This window comes from Podarcis vaucheri, assembly GCF_965113315.1.
Source record: "Podarcis vaucheri genome assembly, chromosome: 16".
NCBI lineage: Eukaryota > Metazoa > Chordata > Lepidosauria > Squamata > Lacertidae > Podarcis > Podarcis vaucheri.
The window spans coordinates 32,304,921-32,328,361 of NC_138754.1; the positions used below are offsets into that span (position 1 = coordinate 32,304,921).

The 23,441-nt window shown below is 44.2% G+C and overlaps 1 protein-coding gene across 2 annotated transcripts in view; it reads left to right on the forward strand.

The window, feature by feature from the left end:
* Nucleotides 1–1,009: 1,009 nt before the first annotated feature.
* Nucleotides 1,010–23,441, forward strand: part of DGCR8 (DGCR8 microprocessor complex subunit) — a 32,633-nt gene continuing 10,201 nt past the window's right edge. Inside the window, exons 1-8 of one of the 2 annotated variants that reach the window (XM_082203137.1) lie at nt 1,010–1,271; nt 9,842–10,838; nt 11,256–11,415; nt 16,483–16,625; nt 17,433–17,715; nt 19,512–19,709; nt 21,064–21,165; nt 21,789–21,887. In XM_082203137.1, the coding sequence (XP_082059263.1) occupies nt 10,122–10,838; nt 11,256–11,415; nt 16,483–16,625; nt 17,433–17,715; nt 19,512–19,709; nt 21,064–21,165; nt 21,789–21,887 (1,702 nt within the window). In that variant the 5' untranslated portion in view covers nt 1,010–1,271; nt 9,842–10,121. Of the gene's footprint in view, nt 1,272–9,827; nt 10,839–11,255; nt 11,416–16,482; nt 16,626–17,432; nt 17,716–19,511; nt 19,710–21,063; nt 21,166–21,788; nt 21,888–23,441 lie in introns of those variants that run through there. The other variant, XM_082203138.1, reaches the window with a different exon arrangement.

Below are 23,441 nucleotides of genomic sequence, written 5' to 3' on the forward strand. Positions count from 1 at the left end.
AAGGCAGAACTACTCAACACCTACTTTGCCTGTCTTCACCAAAAAGGAAAGCAGTATGAACACACAATAAATGTTGCAATTGCAGAACTGCAGCCGTAGATAGGAAAAGAGGTGGTTAGGGAAACACCTAGGTACTTTAAATGAATTCAAATATCCAGGGCCTGATGAGCTGCACCCAATGGTACTAAAGGAGCTTGCAGATGTGATCTTTGTTTATTATATTTGAGCATTCTTGGAAAACAGGTAAGATCCCTGCAGTTGGAGGCAGGCAAATGGAAGACTGATACCAGGAAAGGTCCTAGGAACAGATTCCTGTGAGCACTTAGAAAAGGATGCTGCGATGACTAGGACCCAGCATGGGTTTCTCCAAAAATGAGTCATGTCTGCCGAATCTTATTTATTTGGTAAAACTGCAGGCTTTGTGGAATGTAGGTATAGTGTATACTGATTTCAGTAAGGCTTTTCAAGGGATGGCTGTGGGGTGCATTCTGGATTACAGGGGGTTGGACTAAATCAGGTATCCCCAAACTTGGCCCTCCAGCTGTTTTGGGACTACAACTCCCATCATCCCTAGCTAACAGGACCAGTGGTCAGGGATGATGGGAATTGTAGTCCCAAAGCAGTTTGGGGGGTGCCTGGACTAGATGATCCCTGGGGAATCCCTTCCAACTCTAGGAGTCTGTTCAGAAAGCTCCCTCACAGCCACCATCTTTTCCCGCCTGCCTCATGGAAGTCTCCTTTGGCTCTTCCCTCACACCTCACTCGAACGAGCCGTTTTGGCGATGTTGTTTTTGAAACCTAACCGCCTTTCGCCTCCTTGCTCCCGCCCTTCCTCCCTTCTCGCGCCTGTTGTTTCTTACGCCGACGGCCGCCGCGCGCAATGAAGCCGGCATTCAGCCAATGGGCAGAAAAGGCGGGAGCCAGAACGCGTCCAGCCCTCGACGGCGATTGGCTGGGAGAGGACCTAGCCAAAAAAAAAGAAAAAGCCTCGAGAGGAGGGGAGGGAGAGAACGTTTAAAGATGGCGGCCGTGGCAACGAGAAGGCGGTTTCCCTGAGAGGGGGCGGGAGGGAAGGGAAATAAAAGAAGCTCCCGCGACGGAGGAGGAGAAGAAAAAAGGGGGGAAAAGATAACGACGCCGGCGCGGCCCCTTCCTCCTACCCCGGCTGGTTTCTCCCCCCTCACTTTGGCTTTGGAGGTGGGGCGAGGAGAAAGCGCAAACGCCGAGCCCTCGAGCGAGGAGCGGCAGGGACTACTCCGGGCATGGCCCAGGTGGGTGCCGGGCCTGTGGGCTCCGGCAGGGCGCGGCGAGGAGAGAACGGGGCCTTGGCGCGGCCTGGCCGCCTCAGCTCCGCCGTCCTTGGACGGTAGCGGCACGCGTGCGAGAGAGCCCATTCCCGGGCCTAGGCCCTGCGCAGCTACTGGGGGGGGCGGGGAGCGGTCTTGTGTGTAGGGAGGGGGTGGTGGAGATGCGGAATGATAACGGGGAATCATCCCTGCGGAGCCCCCGGGCCGCCTTTTTACTCGGGTTGGGCCTCGCGGTTCCCGGAGGAGGCGGAAGCTCCGGGGTTGGTGGCGGAACCTTGTTGATGCGGCTGAGGCGAATTACTTTTTCTCTCTCACCCGCCTTTAAACAAAAAAAAAAACCCCACGTTGAATGGAATTATATGGAAGTGGGTGCGAAATGGGTTTTTTTTTGGGGGGTGGCGGGGAGGGAAACCTTAGTAAGACCAGCGCGTGCTACCCCCGATCCCTCAAGATTTCCTTTTTTTATTTAATAAATAAATGAATATATTGGATAGCAGGGCGGGATACAAAAGTGAGGCCGAAGATGGCTATACTATTACTTACCACCGTCGTGAAATTATGGGACGGATACACCCAGCCTTCTAAGAACAGTTTATGGTAGTAGTTTGGGGGCTGTAGTGTACTGGCTTGATGACTTGTTGTGCAGGTAGGAGGTAAGAGGTTTAATTTCTTCGGGCTTTTTTAAAAGCACCAAAAAGAATGCCCTGGTCTTGTGGCCTTTGAAAAACTTGCAGGTGCTTTCCTTGGTTAGAGCCAGTTTGGTCTTCAAAGAAAGTGATCCAGGAGGCTTTTTTATGCCTTTGATAAGTCGAGATTGATTGAGGAAAGCTTTTGCCACACCATAGAGAACAAAAAGCAGTGCCATAATCTATTTGCTTAATTTATTTATTTAAGTAATGCATATATTCTACTTTCTAAAATTTCTCAAGACAACAATATTAAGAGGAAAGATTAGGAGATATAGCAGTGTTTATCATGGCCCAAGACAGTCTCATTTTTTTTTTTAAAAAAAAAATGTTTAACAGACTAACACTGCTACCACCCTAGAATCAGGTTTCGTTGTGTTTTTGAAACTTATCTCTAGTAGCTGGACTGGGAAAGATCCTTGTAAGATCCTGAAGAATGGTTGCTCTGACTTTGTATGGAGCAGTTTCCTGTTTCTTCAAAGACTGCAGCCCATAGTTTCCTCTAGTCCAGCATCCTGCTTCCAGTTTGATCATCCTCTCTCCCACCCCCCACACATTCGTTATTCTATCATTTGTTACCTACTGGATTTTGAAGAAGGGTCAGCCTTCTCTTAAAGGATGGTGGTGAGGAGCTTGTTCTTAGCCCCTTTTTTTGCTACATTTTGAAAGGATTTGTACCTTATTCTGTAACACTAGACAGCCACTACACAGAAAACAGTGTGTGGTGGTTGTGATCTAGCCCCCACCTGATGTTTGCATCCTGGTCTATAGTCTACAGAGCATCTTATGTAATCTAAGTGCTGTTGTGTTTGGAAGGGAAGAAATTGTTTAACTCAGGCTTGTTAAATTCCAGTAGGGTTACCTGCTTTCATGCCCCAATAAATAAAAGGAAGGAGGGAAACTTTAATCAACTTGATTTTGGTTTGTTGGACTTTTGAAAGTATGGTAGCAGGACCAATTCTTTGTTGTTATTAAGCGCACCATCCTAGAACTTTGCTTGTATTCACAAGTGTTGCCACATGTTAACCATTGTTAAAACTTGGCTTAGCATTTAAATGACAGTGTTCATTTAGGTTAGGTGTGGCTCAGCATCACATAAGTGATTCTGCAGTTTCTGCATCATAGTGTGTGTGTTCTACTGGGCAGAGATTTATTTATTTGTTGTATACAGCACCTAGCACACTGATGCCTCATAACTGAATAGTAATTGAAAATAATAAACATGGTATATAGTGTTTTATGGGTGTTCAAAGCTCTGATTTCTACAACAGCTTTGCATGGTTGGCTGGTATTAGGGTCATGTTTCATGTTGTGGAGGGGGGAAGCGTGGCTGCCTAAGGTTACATGGCTCAACTTGGCTGAGAACCACTCTGGGCTGGGAAAACCTGTCACCTCTGAATCCCAAAGGAGTTTGGAGTATGTATCAACCAATTAGTTGCTTAGTTTCTCCATTGCAAAACATATATGCCAAAGTCACTTAGTGGAGCATGTTCTTGCAAATGGGAGGCCAGTAGGCACAGAAAATACATTTGGCTTAGCTGCTTTACTATATAATATAGAACTTTGATTTTTATAAGCTATTTTTGTACATTCAGGGATTGCCTGAGTGGATACTGGAAAAATCATTGGGAATATCCATGTGACAGCTGAGAGAGGCTTGAAGTTGTTTGGTCTCTTCTTTTGCTACTAAAGAAATTATGAAGTCTAGAGACTTTCTCTTTCAGACATAGTTATGGGGTATGACAGCTTGCCTGGGTTTGTGAACCAGTGTATTTTGTAATTTTCTGGTATCACTTTCACACTATGAACTTTAGTGGATTTTCAGGAACTTAATTAAATATTGGAGATAAGTACAAAAACATACTAATTTGAAATTGTTTTGTTGGTCTTTCGACCACAATAAAGTTTTAATGATAAGGTAAAGGTAAAGGTACCCCTGCCCGAACGGGCCAGTCTTGACAGACTCTGGGGTTTGTGCGCCCATCTCACATCTATTGGCCGGGGGCCAGCGCTGTCCGGAGACACTTCCGGGTCACGTGGCCAGCGTGACAAAGCTGCATCTGGCGAGCCAGCGCAGCACACGGAACGCCGTTTACCTTCCCGCTGGTAAGCGGTACCTATTTATCTACTTGCCCCCGGGGGTGCTTTCGAACTGCTAGGTGGGCAGGCGCTGGGACCGAGCAGCGGGAGCGCACCCCGCCGCGGGGATTCGAACTGCCGACCTTTCGATCGGCAAGCCCTAGGCGCTGAGGCTTTAACCCACAGCGCCACCCGCGTAACATAATGATAACATACTAAGCTACAAAATCTGTTACTACTCTATGCTGTTTGCTTTGTCAGAGTTTGAATAGTGGGTCTGTCTGCAGTTTTTGGTAATTTTCTCTGTCTTTGGTCAATAATAATTTGGTCATTAATTTCAGCATTCTATCATTAACACATTCCAGTCAGTTAGACCAGAGGTTTTCAACCTTTTTGAGACCACGGCTCCCTTGACCAACTACACTCTTTCTGCGGCACCCCTGTGGGGCTCAGGAGCCTAGTTATGTCACCTCTTGCCTCTCACCCTCCCTTGTGGAGTATTCCCTCAGCCTCCTTTCCCCTCTCCTTGGGAGTCCTTCGGGCAGCTGCTGCTGTCCTCCCTGGTCTCTGAACTCCCCCCCCCCCGCCCCAAAGAGAGGTGCCTCCAAGTGAAACCATTCGACTGTGGAGCTTATACCCAGGGCTGCTGCAATAAACAGCTGTGCAAGCCTTTGGGAGGCCAAGATGCAGGAGGGCATCAGAGGAGGAAGGGAAGAGGAACAGAAGTAGTGTTGCCTGTGGTACCCCTGACCATCATTCAAGGCACCCCAGGGTACTATGGCACACTGGTTGAAACCCACTTACACTATGATTGTGAGCCTAAAATCAGAGGGACTTGTTTCTGAATAGGTAAATGGTACTTGCATGTTAACCTGGTGTATTTGGACTTAGCTATACAGCTGCAAATAAAACATTTTAAGTGTGTTGTAAAGTGCATTAAACAATTGTGACACTGGATGGTGATGGTGAACTATGGCAAATTCAATATATTCAATATATTTTTCAAACTTTTTTTAAAAAGCATTTTAACAGGGTTATTTATATGAGTCTAGATTCCTCCCCAGATAATACATTTTTAACAGATATTTCTGTACAGTCGTACCTTGGATCCCGAATGCCTTGCAAGTCAAATGTTTTGGCTCCCGAACGCCACAAACCCGGAAGTGAGTGTTCCAGTGTGTGAATGTTATTTGGAATCTGAATGCCTGGTGCTGCTTCCGCGGTTTCCAAACATTTTAGAAGTCAAACGGACTTCTGAAATGGATTTCGTTCGACTTCTGATGCACGACTGTATTTTGTAATTTCGGCACTATATGTTTGCTGCAGGAAACATTGCTGGTACAATCATAACGTGCACTTTGCCTGTATCGTATGTGTACCCTAGAAGAATGGAATGATAGAACTGTAGAATTAGAATGTACCCCAAGGGTAATCTAGTCCAATCCCCCACAATGCAGGAATCTCAGCTAAAGCATCCATGACAAATTGCCACCCAACCTCTGCTTTAAAGCCTCCTCTGAAGGAGGGTCCATAGCCTCCTAAAGGAGTCTGTTCTACTGTTGAACAGCTCTTACTGTCAGAAAGTTCTTCCTGATGTTTAGAAGAAAACAAGTTTAGTATTCATGGAAACAGTCATTGTGTTATAACCATCTACCACTCATTTATGGAATTGTGACATCTGCACATTAAAACAGCATTGCTCATTTTAAGTTTATGTAAGCTGGGTCTTCCTTCCATTTTATACAAACCAGTAGGTTCTCCTAATCTCACTTTTTAAAGAAGAAATAGAAGTATTCTTTCAGACTTCCATCCATCTGCATTTATGTACTCTTCCTCCTCTCAGATAAACTTAATGTGGAAAGTTAAACTCTTGCACCCCCCCTTCCCCCCGCAAATCTATTAATTCATGGAAGGAGTAATGGGGAGAGGGAGTTGTGTTGAAATTGCATCTCCTATGTAGTGTGTTGGGGGTGTGAATGTTTGAAAGTACTGTGTATGGTAGGGCTGGATGATACCAGTTTTTTGCCATTGCAATATATCACCTGCTAAACATTGTGATATATCACAGTGTTTGAAATAAGGATGAAGCTATGCAGAGGCATTGGCTAGCTTCACGGGTTTTCCCATATTTTTGCATAGCGTGAGCACACTCCTTATGATTGGTGATATATTGCCAGGTCAAAAATTATGAAACTGATATCACAATATGGACATCAAACCAGTTCTGGACAGTATATTGATATATCACCCAGCCTTAGTGCATGGAAGTATTTACCGTATTTTTCGCTCTATAACACGCAGATTTTTTCTCCTAAAAAGGAAGGGGAAATGTCTGTGCGTGTTATGCAGCGAATGTGTGGTCCCTGGAGCCGAAAAATAAGGCAAAAATCAAACCGCGCTTCAGGGAGAAGGGAGCTCCGTGAGACAGGAAGTTGCTGCTTTCCTGCATTCTGCCTCAGGGTCTTACTGCCCACCCTCCTCTGTTTCGTTACTGTGTTTGCTCAAACGGAACAAAGAGCAGGGAAAGCCCCTCCCCTCCAGGCAAGCAGAGGGGAAAAGCAGACTGTCGCTCCTTCCTCTCTGTGCTCCGCTCCTTCCTCTCTGTGCTCCGGTGCTGCTGAAAACATGCAGGTGGGAGAGAGAGAGAGAGAGAGAGAGAGAGAGAGCTGGCTGGCTGGCTTGGGTGGGTGCGTGGGGAAAACTTTTGCCTTCCTTTCCTCCCTCCCGTTATACCCCACTCCTGCATTCTTAGCCCTTCTGTGTTTTTCCTTCCCTCCCCACTTAAAATGTGGTTAAAAAGCATGGATCCACATGGATCCTAAGGATTTTTGCACTGGGTCACCCCAAATTCACCATCAGAGCACATAGCATGTCCATGGCTACAGCCTGCCCCCCAAAAATCATGCACCCACTGTTGCCTGGGGCTGCAATGGTGCAAAAATGTGGTTAAAAAGCATGGATCCACATGGATCTTTGCATTGGGTCACCCCCAAATTCACCACCAGAGAACATAGCATGTCCATGGCTGCAGCCTGCCCCCCCAAATCATGCACCCACTGTTGCCTGGGGCTGCAACGGTGCAAAAATGTGGTTAAAAAGCATGGATCCTCAGGATCTTTGCATTGGGTCACCCCCAAATTCACCACCAGAGAACATAGCATGTCCATGGCTACAGCCTGCCCCCCCCCAAATCACGCACCCACTGTTGTCTGGGGCTGCAATGGTGCAAAAACGTGGTTACAAAGCATGGATCCACATGGATCCTCAGGATCTTTGCATTGGGTCAGCCCAAATTCACCATCAGATCACATGTCTGTGGCCACAGCATGAAGCACAAAAATGATACATCCACTGTTTCGTTCAGAATATTTTTTCCCTTGTTTTCCTCCTCTAAAAACGATGTGCGTGTTATGGTCAGGTGCGTGTTATAGAGCGAAAAATACGGTAGTTTTCTTTGAAGTTTGAATTGAGCTGATCCAAACAGCTGGGTTTTGTGGGATGTGGGAGTAATTCCTTTATTCCCTGCTGGTAGGATTTTTTGGGGGGGTTATATAGAGGGACTTGGAGAAATCAATTAGCAACAGGTAAGAATTTCCCATCTTATCTCTCCATGGTCACTGCAGTGAAAATAAGTACCGTACTTTTCTGTGTATAAGACTAGGGTTTTTTGCTCAAAAATAATGTTGGGGGGGGGCTTGTGCATTGTGGGGCTGGGTGATTGGTTGAGTCCCCCCAAATAGGGGGTGTCTTACACACGGGGGGTGTTTTACATAGAAAAATATGGTATATATGTCTTTAAAATATAATGTACTTGAAAACCTTTGATTTTAATGTAGGTTTTTAAAATGGGCAGTAAAAGGGTGGTTTGCTGTAAAAAATATTTTGGGAGAGGCTCTTCAGGATTAATATCTCCTGTCTTGTGGGTAGGGCACATAGAGATAATTGTGTTTTCTGAATTTCACCCTACGAGTGCAAGAGAACACCACAGTGCAATAAGAATTTTATTCACAGGTTTAATTACTACCAGCTGTGCAAATTGCTCTCTCACACAAACTATTTTATATATTTATATATAATATTAAATAGAGGTATATTAGATAGGGATATAGAGATATATATGAAGCCCAGATTAAAAGTGTGTATGTGCAGCTAAAATAACATATCATTTATAGGTAACCTCATTTAGGATTTTATTAAGGAAGCAGTCCCTAAAATATGCCAACCTCAGATATGTTATTTATGGTGGTCTTAAAAGGTAAAGGTACCCCTGCCCGAACGGGCCAGTCTTGACAGACTCTGGGGTTTGTGCGCCCATCTCACATCTATAGGCCGGGGGCCAGCGCTGTCCGGAGACACTTCCGGGTCACGTGGCCAGCGTGACAAAGCTGCATCTGGCGAGCCAGCGCAGCACACGGAACGCTGTTTACCTTCCCGCTGGTAAGCGGTACCTATTTATCTACTTGCACCCGGGGGTGCTTTCGAACTGCTAGGTTGGCAGGCGCTGGGACCGAGCAGCGGGAGCGCACCCCGCCGCGGGGATTCGAACCGCCGACCTTTCGATCGGCAAGCCCTAGGCGCTGAGGCTTTTACCCACAGCGCCACCCGCGTCCTGATGGTGGTCTTAAGCTTCTCTAAAGATACCCAGTGAGTGCCTGTCTCAGCTGATTTGGACCCTGCATCATCTTCCTTTTAGCCTGCACTTGTCATTATCTAGTCTTGCAGCACAGATGTATGCATTTGTTGCATCAAAATGTGTGAGAAAAATAACATGCAGATTGCTACACAGAAGTGATGTTCATGTATGAGAACCATCTTGTGTAAAGTCATTCTTAAGATTCTGTGACTGCTCATATTGGTGTAACTGTGTGTACATTCCTGGAATCATTCCAGTATCCTTGTAGTTCTCCTTTATGTTGTCTCTGGGTTTCAGATTTTGTTAATTAAGATAAAGACAATAAACCTAATAATAATAATACTCTAATATTTATGAGGTATTACTGTCTTACTAGAATTAGCATTTAGTTAATAATAGGTAGTCAGATGTTTCATATGAAAGGAGCTTGCTTTTTTTAAAAAAACTTGGAATTAAAAATAAAACTGTATTTTCTGTGTGCCAATATTAGCTTTCAATAGCATGTGAGCAGTAACTGTGTTGTAGTCTGTTCAGCAGTTCGTTGACTTAAAGAATACGTACTTTTGCATAGCCCCATTTTAATGCTTCAACTGCTTGTTCAAGTCCACCTGCTTGTTCAGTCACCATAAGCATTATTTTTTTTTAGATTAAACTGCTGTTTGTGTTGCTGTTTAACAGCATGTAGTTAAAACATGTCATTCTGAATTTTGTGTAGCAGAATTGTCCTTTAGAATTACAGTGGTGCCTCGCAAGACGAAATTAATTCGTTCCGCGAGTTTTTTCGTCTAGCGAATTTTTCGTCTTGCGAAGCACGGTGTCGGGAAAGTTTTGGAAAAGCTTCAAAAATCACCAAAAACCTCAAAAAAGGCTACCACACCGCGTTCTATGAGTTGCTCCTCGAAGTCAAGTCGCAACTGTATTAACGGTGTTAAGAAAAAGGAAACAAACTTGCACGACGTTTTCGTCTTGCGAAGCAAGCCCATAGGGAAATTCATCTTGCGAAGCAGCTCAAAAACCGCAAAACCCTTTCGTCTAGCGAGTTTTCCGTCTTGCGAGGCATTCGTCTTGCGGGGCACCACTGTAGAGAGCAATAGAAAGAAAGCTTCTCTGATTATTCTTTTTTTTTGTCTTTGTAGGTTGAAAGAAGAAAAGGACACCTGCATGCGGCCAGTGAAGATGCTCTTTACTTCGACATCAGCTATTTAAGCTGAATGCATTGTGATTTCCAGTAATTGAGACAGTGGTTCTGAAAGCTGTCTACATTAATGAAAAGAACAATGTAGTCAGCTTAATTGAATCATCAGTGTTGCATATTGAATAGAGCATGACAAATCCGATCTTGATGGACTTCTTCATATTAGGAGTATAGATCAATATACCTTTTATTTAAAGCCTTGTTTTTTGTAAGTTTTAATTATGGAGAATTATGAAAATGCACCTCCCCTTCCAAAAGAGCCAGCAACAGAAGCGAATGTGGAGAACCATTTTTGTCCCCCACCACTGCCGCCTAATGAACAGCCTCCACCACCTCCCCTGCAAACGTCCAGTGACGCAGAGGTAATGGACGTTGGCTCTGGTGGTGATGGACAGTCAGATACCCCTGCTGGGGACGCGCACACTGTCGGCAGAATACAACTTCTCACAAAGGGATCGTCATGCTACAAAAGTCGTCTTATCGTAGATCCTAATAGTGACCAAAGCCCAAGAACTGCTCGTCATGCGCCGTCAGTTAGAAAGTTCACCCCTGATCTTAAGTTGCTTAAAGATGTAAAGATTAGTGTTAGCTTTACAGAGAGCTGCAAAAGTAAAGACAGAAAAGTTCTGTACACTGGAGCTGAGCATGGTTATGAAGCAGATACAGATTTAGGTAATAATGTTAATGGGGGTATGCATGCTTGTCCTCTGGGTGGGGGTAGTAATGGTCAAGCTACACGAGTAGCTGGTGAAAATGATGACAAAAAGGAGGATGAAAATGATGTAGATCAGGAAAAGCGAGTTGAGTATGCAGTTCTGGATGATTTAGAAGATTTTACAGAAAATTTGATGGAAATAGATGAAGAAGGAGGGTTTACGTCTAAAGCAATCGTTCAGAGAGACAAAGTGGATGAAGAAACCTTAAGCTATTCTTACGAGGTAAGTAAATTCTGTTTCTGATTTCAAACATTTCTCTTGGTTTTATACATTAACTAAAAGGTCTCTGTACCAAGTAATATTCAGATTATAACAAATGCTTAAATTTGGGAGTGGTGTTAAGAGCTGCTTAACTGTATGAAATATACATTTAGACAGTACCGAGAATGGATATGTTGTGATTTGTTTTCTTTTTTTGTTTCAGTATGAAGGCTGTGAGCTTTGTTATTCTAGAGAATGCCAAGAAAGCGTCAAAGTTATTAATAATTTACTTAAAACATGACACTTTAATTCTTAGTTGGCTTATGATGGGGATGGGATTTTGTGGATCCCTGTACAAATCATTCTTGCTTTGACTTCAGTATTGCCTGAGGAGGAGAATAGATATAGGGGCATGGTATATCACAATGTGTTTTTCAGGATGAATTTGATAATGATGTGGATGCTTTGCTGGAAGAAGGCCTTTCTGTTCCTAAGAAAAGGAGAATTGATGAGAAATATGCAGGGGAGAGTGACCATCAATCTGATGGGGAGACAACTGTGCAGCCAATGATGACCAAAATAAAAACAGTTCTTAAAAGTAAGCTATTTACATTATGTATAACTATAGATATGTTTACTATGTACTCTTTTTTGCAGTAATACTTTTGAGGTAATGGTCTGAACATACCCACAATATATTAGTTATATTAGTCCAAAAGCAGTCCATTGGCCAGGACTTGTGGTCTCCTTGATATCGGCCTTCTTTTTTCTTTCTGAAGCAGGTAGCAAAACCAGGAAGTTCCTGGTTGGCCACCATAGATATTAAGAAATACTGAGCTTGTAGGCTCCTTTGGGCCAGCCCAATATATTTTTGCACCTGAGGTGAACCACAAAATGCCCCCCCACCAGGGAAGAAGGGGTGTGAAAGAGCTACGTCAGGAATAAGGGGAGAATTAAAGATTTGTATCTGGAGCAAGGGTGGAAGGAAACTAGTAGCAGCACCTATTTGCCAAGTGGCTACTGTAGCTGCTGAGGAGGTAACAGATCTGGCTTCCAAAGAGTGTACTACAGCTGTCACTGCCATTGGTGCAGTGGCAGCAGTGGGCAGTGCATTCCTTGGGGGTTGGATCTACTGCCCCTGTGGATCCTGCCCCCTGAGGTGGTCACTTCATCTTGCCTCATGGGTGGGCTGGCCCTGAGGCTCACACAGGCTGTGTAACCCAGGTAGATTGGGATCTCTGGATGATCTGCAGCAGATTGGCAAGGGTTTCTGAGTCTCAATTGCTGAGCAGTATCAGCAAATACTATCAGTATGTGACTATCAGTATGTGACCCAACCCCCCCCCATGTCCCATTATATAATAATAATAATAATAATAATTTATTATTTATACCCCGCCCATCTGGCTGGGTCTCCCCAGCCACTCTGGGCGGCTTCCACAGAAACCAAAAAACACTAAAATATCATACATTAAAAGCTTCCCTGAATAGGGCCGCCTTAAGATGTTTTCTGAATGTCAGGTAGTTTTCCATCACCTTGACATCCGATGGGAGGGCATTCCACAGGGCGGGCGCCACCACCGAAAAGGCCCTCTGCCTGGTTCCCTGTAGCTTCGCTTCTCGCAATGAGGGAACCGCCAGAAGGCCCTCGGCGCTGGACCTCAGTGTCCGGGCAGAACGATGGGGGTGGAGACGCTCCTTCAGGTATACTGGGCCGAAGCCGTTTAGGGCTTTAAAGGTCAACACCAACACTTTGAATTGTGCTCGGAAACGTACTGGGAGCCAATGTAGGTCTTTCAAGACCGGTGTTATGTGGTCTCGGCGGCCGCCCCCAGTCACCAGTCTAGCTGCCGCATTCTGGATTAGTTGTAGTTTCCGAGTCACCTTCAAAGGTAGCCCCACGTAGAGCGCATTGCAGTAGTCCAAGCGGGAGATAACTAGAGCATGCACCACTCTGGCCAGACAGTCAGCGGGCAAGTAGGGTCTCAGCCTGCGTACCAGGTGGAGTTGGTAGACAGCTGCCCTGGATACAGAATTGACCTGTGCCTCCATGGACAGCTGTGAGTCCAAAATGACTCCCAGGCTACGCACCTGGTCCTTCAGGGGCACAGTTACCCCATTCAGGACCAGGGAGTCCTCCACACCAGCCCGCCCCCTGTCCCCCAAAAACAGTACTTCTGTCTTGTCAGGATTCAACTTCAATCCATTAGCCGCCATCCATCCTCCAACCGCCTCCAGGCACTCACACAGGACCTTCACCGCCTTCACTGGTTCTGATTTGAAAGAAAGGTAGAGCTGGGTATCATCTGCATATTGATGGACACCCAGTCCAAACCCCCTGATGATCTCTCCCAGCGGCTTCATATAGATGTTAAAAAGCATGGGGGAGAGGACGGAACCCTGAGGCACCCCACAAGTGAGGGCCCAAGGGTCTGAACACTCATCCCCCACCACCACTTTCTGAACACGGCCCAGGAGAAAGGAGCGAAACCACTGTATAACAGTGCCCCCAGCTCCCAACCCCTCTAGACGGTCCAGAAGGATGTTATGGTCGATTGTATCAAAGGCCGCTGAGAGATCCAGCAGAACTAGGAAACAACTCTCACCTTTGTCCCTAGCTCGCCGGAGATCATCAACCAGTGCGACCAAGGCAGTTTCAGTCCCATGATGAGGCCTGAACCCTGATTGGAAGGGATCCAAATGGTCCGCATCCTCCAGGCGTGCCTGGAGTTGTTCAGCAACCACACGCTCAATCACCTTGCCCAAGAATGGAAGATTTGAGACTGGGCGATAGTTGGCCATACTGGCCGGGTCTAAAGATGGTTTTTTAAGAAGCGGTTTAATGACCGCCTCTTTCAGCGGATCTGGGAATGTTCCCTCACAGAGGGAAGCATTCACCACCCCGCAGAACCCATCGCCCAGCCCTTCCCGGCTAGCTTTTATAAGCCAGGATGGGCAAGGATCAAGGAGACAGGTGGTTGGTTTCACTCGTCCAAGCAGCCTGTCCACATCCTCGGGGGTAACGGATTGAAATTGATTCCATGCAACTTGACCAGACAGGGCTCTAGCACTCTCCCGCCCCAGCCCTGCTCCCATGGTGGTGTCTAGCTCCTTCCGAATATGAGTGATTTTATCTGCAAAAAACTTTGCAAAATCGTTGCAGGAGATCTTGGGGTCTTTACAAGGCCCCGATGGTAAAGGTGGTTCCGTTAAATTGCGGACCACCTGAAAGAGTCTCCTGCTACTATTTTCTGCAGATGCAATAGAGGCGGTGAAGAAAGTCTTCTTCGCCGTCGCTATCGCCACTTGGTAGGCTCGACGTTGAGCTCTAACCTGTGTCCGGTCAGATTCGGAGTGAGTTTTCTGCCACCGACGCTCTAGCCGTCTCAGCGATTGTTTCATCGCCCTCAGCTCCGAAGAAAACCACGGGGCTGTCCGGGCTCCATGCAATCGGAGAGGGCGCTTCGGAGCCAGACAGTCGATAGCCCTGGTTAACTCCGCATTCCAGCGGGCCACCAGGGAATCAGCTGAAAGGCCATCAACATGGGATAAAGCATCCCCTACCACTCTCTGGAAACCATTTGGATCCATTAAGTGGCGGGGGCGGACCATCCGAATTGGTCCCACCTCCCTGCAGAGGGGAAGGGTCGCGGAGAAGTCCAGTTGCACCAGGAAGTGATCTGACCATGGCACTTCTTTGGTTTCATTTTTACTTAGTGTCAGATCACCCACGTCGCTAGAGGTGAATACCAGGTCTAAGGCATGTCCATGACTATGAGTTGGGCCCAACTTATTCAGGGACAGCCCCATGGAGGCCATGCTTTCCACGAAGTCCCGAGCGGCCCCTTGTAAGGTCGTGTCGGCGTGGATGTTAAAATCCCCTAGGACAACCAAACTAGGTGTCTCCAGGAGAACATCCGCCACGACCTGAAGCAGCTCGGACAGGGAATCCTTGGTGCAGCGGGGAGGTCGGTACACCAAAAGGAATCCTGTACTGCCCATTAGACGGATGAAACAAGGAAAGCTTGGAGTGCCAAAAGTACATTTCTGTGTGGAAGAATGATGAACTCTGCTTGGTTCTGTTACTTAAAACCATTTGCTCAGCAGCTGCTTAGAGACATCACACGCTCTTAAATCTAAGTGTGCGTCTTTTGGATCTAGCTCTTCTTTGATCTTGAGGCTCTATTAAAATCCACAGTAGATCCCGCAAGCCTTATGTCTGCTCTACCCTGTCGTAGACATTTATTGTATATTAATGTTGTGGAATCCTAAAGGAGAATATTTTAGATAGATGTTGAATGTGAGGTTTGTGAAGGTAAACTCTGAACACCTTCATTAGAAATCTTCGAGGGGTACTAAACTTGTGGAGAATATGCAGTTTTTATTCTCGTTAGGAGCAGTATCTTGGAGGAAAAATAACATCTCATTAAAGTGCCACACATTGGTTTTGCAGGCTGGTGATACTCGGCAGCCCAATTCATTGCACTTGGAAATAAGTCTTGCCTTGTTCAGTGGTAGTTTCTGTCAAATAAGTGTGCTCAGGATTGCAGCCTAAATCAAGCTGGTTATGATGTGGAAAAGAGTATTAAATATTTTGCCTTTTGCTTGATTTTTTTAAAAAAATGCATATGGCTTCTCTTGAAGTTAATAAATTACAATAAAGATGGAATGTTTTCAGTCCTTTGTGAAGCCACAAAAAGGGGCCAAGTACATATTCCTAGGGATTTGCATTCCCTGCTCTTTTTCTGATGAAAAAGGAGAGGTACAAAAAGAGGCCTGCAATAAATTTATTTAACAGCGGTTAGTATTTGTGAGAAATCAATCTTTCAGTGTGGTAGCACCCACTGCCATACTTTAGGGAAGTCTGCCCAGATATGTTGTCATGTTTAAATCTGGCTTTCAGTTCATCATCAATTTTAATTATTTTTTCGAAGGTTTTAAGTCAGAGCTTTCCAAATTGTGTGACAACATGTTAGTGTGTCGGCTGCAGTGTGTAGGTGTGTTGCGTGAATGCTCCCTGTGCTGCTAAGGGGTTAGTTTAACCTCCAGTTTGCTAGTAAATCTGAAATACTTGTCATGAGATAATGCGTGTCTAAAAAATGTGTCACCAACCCGAAAAGTTGGGAAAATTCTGCTTTAAGTAGTTGTTTTGCTGTTTTTTACTGATAATTTATTCATTTTGTTCTTTTTCTAAGCAGCTTGTAAGGGTTTTAAAAAGTTGATATGGTGCAGCAAACAAGTTGCAGCTTGAATAATACTGAGGATGAGAGAGAGAGAGAGAGAGAGAGAAATAAAACAATATATTCATATTTACTTCCGTTTTGAACTTGCTGTTCAAAATACTGTTTCACCCTGGAAAGCAAATTGCTAACTTTGTGTACAGGTTGGGAGTAAATGCAATCTGACCACTTCAAAATATTACTGGGACGTATGGGGCATCGATTGAATGTCATTGTGGGCCTTCAAAAACAGGGAGCTCCTTCACAGCCTTGCTATTAACTAGGGGTTGGGAGAGGTGGCAGCAGCTTTTACTCTCCTCTTGGTTGATCATTTACACTGATATATTTCTTTGATATATAACTTCAGACTTCTTGTGTATCCTTCCAACCACTTTTGTTGTGATAAGATGTCTTGTGCATTGAGCAGTTTCTCCTTTTTTCTTAAGGTCGTGGCCGTCCACCTACAGAGCCCTTGCCTGATGGATGGATCATGACATTCCATAACTCTGGCATTCCTGTATATCTGCACCGAGAATCCAGAGTTGTCAGCTGGTCCAGACCTTACTTCTTAGGAACAGGAAGCATAAGGGTATGGAACAGACTTTAATAAATTTGGTCATTTAGAGAAATTAGATTTTGAATATATCTGTAGCCTGTTGTTGTGATTATTCGTAGATATACTGGTGACAAAATGTCACTTAATATACTTGCCTAAAGACCTACTTTGGTTTTACTTGCTGGTTCAGTTTATGTTTCTAAAAATGTGCTGTGTTTCTAAGAATTAGTTTCCACAGTAGCTTGGGAAACCAAGTTAAATATGAAGGTATCTGAATAATATCATGTAGATTGTATGGGGAAATATTGCCTCTTTTAATGCCATTTGTATAAATATATTTTAGAATTTTACTAGGCTGTATCTAAGTCATAATTGGAAACATACAGCAAATTCAACAATGTTATAAAATTTTGTATTTTCACAATCATATCGTGCTGTTGCTTCATTATCTTCATTTATTAAACTGGGCATTTTATAGGAGCACTGCAGTTCCAGTGGATTGCACTTACGTCCACATGGTATTCTGGTAATAATTGAATAACTACATTAACAAATAAAATAATAAATTCAGCATGACTTTGCATAGCTCCAAAGTGCAATTCCCTTTTGTTCACCTGCATACAACTGGCTATATAAAGCATAAAATAGCTTTTCGACAGCATAGTCCATTTTCTTGAAAATGCTCACCTAGCAAATCTCTACAAAGTTCTCAGGATCTCAGGCTTTGCTGGTGTATGATAGGGGAGGCATATAGCAAACTTTGAACACTACTGGAAGATGTTAGATCTGGGTTTTTAGATATGTTCTCATAATTTTAACTTTAATAATTTATATTTGCAGAAACATGATCCCCCGTTGAGTAGCATTCCATGTTTGCATTATAAGAAAATGAAGGAAAATGAGGAAAGGGAACAAAGTAATGACATCACCCCAAATGGGGAAGTATCGCCTATAAAACTCATGGATAAGTCTTTAGAATTTGACTGCCAAACAGAGGAGCCGGACTCCACTGCTGCTGATTCTGGGACTTTAGATGAGAAAGACCCACCCGGGGGAGATGCAGCACAAGGAGCCTTAGGTCAAGTTAAGGCCAAGGTTGAGGTGTGCAAAGATGAATCAGTAGGTAAGTGTCAAAAATGTTGATTTATTGAGTGATAAGAATCTAACTCAAGCATGTAGGCTTCCTTGTGGATACTATGGCACTTGGCTTACAGATTTAGAACTTGCAAACGCAGAGGGCTGCAAGCCTAGGAGATTTCTGTACTAAACCCATTGTTGTTGTTTAGTCGTTTAGTCGTATCTGACTCTTCGTGACCCCCTGGACCAGAGCACGCCAGGCACTCCTGTCTTCCACTGCCTCCCGCAGTTTGGTCAGACTCATGTTTGTAGCTTCGAGAACACTGTCCAACCATCTCGTCCTCTGTCGTCCCCTTCTCCTTGTGCCCTCCATCTTTCCCAACATCAGGGTCTTTTCCAGGGAGTCTTCTCTTCTCATGAGGTGGCCAAAGTATTGGAGCCTCAGCTTCAGGATCTGGCCTTCCAGTGAGCACTCAGGGCTGATTTCCTGAAGAATGGATGCGTTTGATCTTGCAGTCCATGGGACTCTCAAGAGTCTCCTCCAGCACCATAATTCAAAAGCATCCATTCTTCAGCGATCAGCCGCCTTTATGGTCCAGCTCTCACTTCCATACATCACTACTGGGAAAACCATGGCTTTAACTATACGGACCTTTGTTGGCAAGGTGATGTCTCTGCCTTTTAAGATGCTGTCTAGGTTTGTCATTGCTTTTCTCCCAAGGAGCAGGCGTCTTTTAATTTCGTGACTGCTGTCACCATCTGCAGTAATCATGGAGCCCAAGAAAGTAAAATCTCTCACTGCCTCCATTTCTTCCCCTTTTATTTGCCAGGAGGTGATGGGACCAGTGGGCATGATCTTAGTTTTTTTGATGTTGAGCTTCAGACCATATTTTGCGCTCTCCTCTTTCACCATCAATAAAAGGTTCTTTAATTCCTCCTCACTTTCTGCCATCAAGGTTGTGTCATCTGCATATCTGAGGTTGTTGATATTTCTTCCAGCAATCTTAATTCCAGCTTGGGATTCATCCAGCCCAGCCTTTCGCATGATGAATTCTGCATATAAGTTAAATAAGCAGGGAGACAATATACAGCTTTGCCGTACTCCTTTCCCAATTTTGAACCAATCAGTTGTTCCATATCCAGTTCTAACTGTAGCTTCTTGTCCCGCATAGAGATTTCTCAGGAGACAGATGAGGTGATCAGGCACTCCCATTTCTTTAAGAACTTGCCATAGTTTGCTGTGGTCGACACAGTCAAAGGCTTTTGCATAGTCAATAAAGCAGAAGTAGATGTCTTTCTGGAACTCTCTAGCTTTCTCCATAATCCAGCGCATGTTTGCAATTTGGTTCCTCTGCCCCTTCGAAATCCAGCTTGCAGTACAGTAAATGCTAATTCGGTATTCCATTTCTCCTTCAATTTGTAATGAAATGCTGCTGCTGCTTGTGTGTTTTAAATACAATTCCATTGTATTTAGTTGTAGTTATAAGCATTTAGTTGGTTTGTTGTATGCTGCAGCCCTTTTTCAGTTCTCCGATGGAAGCACATGTTAAAATAATTTGGATGTGCAGTAAAACTAATGTATAAATCTTTACTTCAAATATTCCATCATCATGCATAGTGAAATGCTAGAATTGTAGCATAGCTGGGACGTGCCAGCCATCAAAACTAGGGGTTGCTAACCTTTTGAGGCCTGTGGGCACACTTGCAAACTGGGGACATTTGAGTGGGAACGCTTGCACACAGCAGCAGAACGCTTCTTTTGAGCCTAACCATTTTGTCACTGCCTTTGTAATGTAAAAGTGGTAGTTTTAATTGACCATGGGGATTGAATATTTTTCCTAGATCTTGAAGATTTTAGACACTATCTTGAAAAGCGTTTTGATTTTGAACAAGTAACTGTAAAGAAATTCAGAACCTGGGCAGAGAGACGACAGTTCAATCGTGAGATGAAGAGGAAACAAGCAGAATCTGAGCGACCCATTTTACCAGCCAATCAGAAACTTATTACTTTGTCTGTGCAAGATGCACCCACAAAAAAAGGTAAGCCGTTTTATGTATGTTAACTTTTTTCATTTGACGAGTGCTTAGTTTTTGTCTGAGTTGGATTAGTACTGGAAGTAACAAAATGCATGTGTAAAAATGATCCTAGCTTCCCTACAGAACAGGTTGCTTACAATCACCTGGTTCCTCTTTAAATATGAAAATTTGGGTTTGCATACCCCAAAATGGTCAGGGCACCAGGTTCTAATAGGGCTCAATTGATGATTTCCCTGCCTTTCATAAAACTGACTTTCTTGCCAAAAACTTTTTTTGAATGCTTATAGAAGTCTTGTCTTGATTTCAAGCTATGACAGTATTAAAACTGCTTGTCTTCATTACAGATAATTGCTTTTGGATATGGTAATGTTTTGTTTTAGAAGGACTTGGGACATAATACTTTCCTTGTTTGATTGTGCAGCGACCAATTTGTTGTAAGACCATGTGAGGAGAGGTACAGAAGTAATGAAGCCATGCTATCTGACTTACACTTTATGGAAGCTTTCCCAAGTACTTCTGTAGCTTGAACCTAATTCTGTACTTGGCAAGTGTAGAATGGTCTACCTGAAATACTTTGCTTTGTGGAGCAGGAAGTGATGGAAACTGAATGGGAAGGGCCAGAGCTCTATTGCAGAACATCTGCTTTGTATGCATAAGGTCTCTGGTTCAATCTTGAGCATCTCCAGGAAGGGGTGGTAGAGGCATGTCTGAAACCTTGTCAAGCTGCTATCAATCAGTGTAGACCAGTGTTTCCCAACCATGGGTTTCCAGATCACAGTTCCCATCATCCCTGACCACTGGTCTTGCTAGCTAGGGATGTTGGGACCCGTAGTCCAAAAACAACTGGAGACCCAAGTTTGGGAAATGCTGGTATAGACAGTACTGAGCTCTGACTTTATAAGCAGCTTCCTATAAGCAGATCATTGAACGTGAAATAGAATATGTCCAGTTATTGTCATTGGGATTGGTTATTGGAGATATTCTATATAGCTTCTCCAAAATGAACACTCTGAAATTAAGGAGCGAGTGCACACATACCCAGCCAATGACTCTGCATGTGATAGACATGTGTCTCCTTTTCCCCCTCACACATAAAGTATTGTGTAATGTGGGTGTTTCAGTTATAGAGGCATGTCCAAGTGATTCTTGCACTTTGAGAAATGTTATGTTGGGGAGGAGTAGAAGAGGGTATGTACCTGCCCCTCTTTCAGGCAAACCGAGTAGTATGTGAACTTGTCTAAGCTGAATTAGAATACTGATTTTACTTTTTGCTTTATGATCAGGAGCTCCTAATCTATATGTTATGGTGTTGGTAGTAAAATCCTTAAAGGCATTTGAAAAATGTTTTTCTTAATAGAGTTTGTTATTAATCCCAATGGGAAGTCTGAAGTTTGCATCCTTCATGAATATATGCAACGAGTCCTAAAGGTTCGACCTGTTTACAATTTCTTTGAATGTGGTAAGTCTTCACTATATATTTTTTTGTAGGACAACAGTTACTTGCAGTGTCTGGGCTGTACTTGATCTAAGCTTGAGCCAAGTATTCCAGGAAAATAAACAGTATAGGCATTGACAGGATGCGCACTGCATCTAGAATAACGTAAATTAAGAAGTGTCCCTTTTTGGTTTTGAAGGAAAAACTGACTCATTGTAATGTGCAGATTCCTAGTTTTGTTCATTCAAAATGTCAATCACCAACAAATGGAAATCAAAGTCTTAAGATAGCAGGTCATTGACCAGCTAATGTGGAATCTGAGAACTACTAAATTAAGAGTTGCATATTGATAGCACTTGTACAACCTTTTTAGATTACATCTTAGAACTTTAACATAGCATCTGAGGACTGTGTTAGCATTTCAAAAACTTCTTTTTTAGTAGTTATGTCACAAACAGATGACATAAGGAAATTGTCGTTTTTATTCTGTAAACCTGTGATGAAAGCAGCCTGTTTGCATTATTTGGTCAAAATCACTTTAGTTTATCTTACACAAAGAGAATTGGTAGTTCTCAGACATCCTAAATCATGTAGGTTTAGGATTTGTTTAGAATATGGTGGCTTCCCATTTTCTCTCCTTTTTAAAGAGAACCCAAGTGAGCCTTTTGGAGCCTCGGTTATTATTGATGGAGTGACTTATGGGGCAGGTACAGCAAGCAGCAAGAAACTTGCGAAGAATAAAGCTGGTAATGTAAACATATTTAAATATCATATATTGAATGTGTGCTTGATAGCCAGTACCAATAAGGTTGCAATCCAAAGAGTGTATGCATTTCAGCTCTACTGTCGCAAAATGGGCTTTACTCCGTAATAAATACATGCAGGTTTAGGGTGTATGTACCTTTTAATACAGGGGTAGCTAACCTTTTCAGTCATCCAGGGGCCACATGTTGTAATGGGCATGTAAGTGGGCATGATTAATTTTGTTTTTTTAAAAATGCAGTCGGGAAGGGGGACCAAAAAAGCTTTGGGCTTCATACATCACAGTGGGGAGCCAGTTTTTTAAAAAATTAAAAATTACTATTTTAAAAAAATGACAGGTTGGAGAGGATATGCGAGTCATGGGTTAGCAATCCCTTCTTTAATGGATAATATTGAGTACAACGTTCTTGAATGATTTAAGAAACAATTATAGTACTAGTTCTACAATGTATGGATTAAATAGATTTAGAAGAACTCCTTTAACCTTTTAAATAGGTGAAGCAAAGGATGGTGGCTCATGAGGAAAGATGCAGCCTTGGGGCTGCAGTACAGTATTGTTTCTCATATTTTTAAGTTGGTGGGATTCAAGCAGTCTCTAACCTATGAGATGGCAGTGAAGGCCGCTAAGAAGTCTTACTTCTCGGCCTCCATTGCATCCGCTAGCTCTCGCCCGGCGCAATTATTTAGTATAATTCGGTCTTTAACGTCCCTTGAAGGACAGCCAAATTTAAATAACAATCTGACACACAGCTGTGAGGCATTTGCGAGCTTTTTTGCGGAGAAGGTCCTTTTGCTCCGCCATGACCTCCCTGCCAATTTGGATACAATAAAGGAACTGGAGGCCCCTCGACTGTCCTCGGGTCCAGTATTGGACCACTTTGACCGGATATCTCCAGCCGATGTGGACAGATTCCTCCAAGCTGGAAAGCCCACCACCTGTCCTCTTGACCCGTGCCCGTCATGGCTGATTAGAGCGTGTCCAGACGAGGTGCGGGCCCCCCTGGGGGATATCATCAATTTGTCCCTTGGCACCGGGATATTCCCAGGGGAACTGAAGGAGGCGGTGGTGCGTCCGCTCTTAAAGAAAACATCACTAGATCCCTTAGATCTATCCAATTACCGCCCGGTCTCGAATCTTCCATTCCTGGGTAAGGTGATTGAGAGAGCGGTTGCTGAACAGCTTGGTAGGTTTCTGGATGAAACATCTGCTTTGGATCCATTCCAGTCCGGCTTCCGTGCTGGTCATGGGACCGAGACGGCTCTGGTCGCCCTAACAGATGATCTCCGCAGGCAGCTGGATCGAGGCGGGTCGGGGCTGCTGATTCTTCTAGATCTGTCAGCAGCCTTTGACATGGTCGATCACGAACTCCTGGACCACCGCCTTGCCGACGTGGGGATCCAGGGCACAGTCCTTCAATGGCTGCGCTCGTTTCTCTCTGATCGGGGACAGAGGGTGGCGCTTGGGGGGGAATTGTCATCGCGTCACTCCTTGGTGTGTGGAGTGCCTCAGGGTGCGATTCTCTCCCCGATGCTTTTTA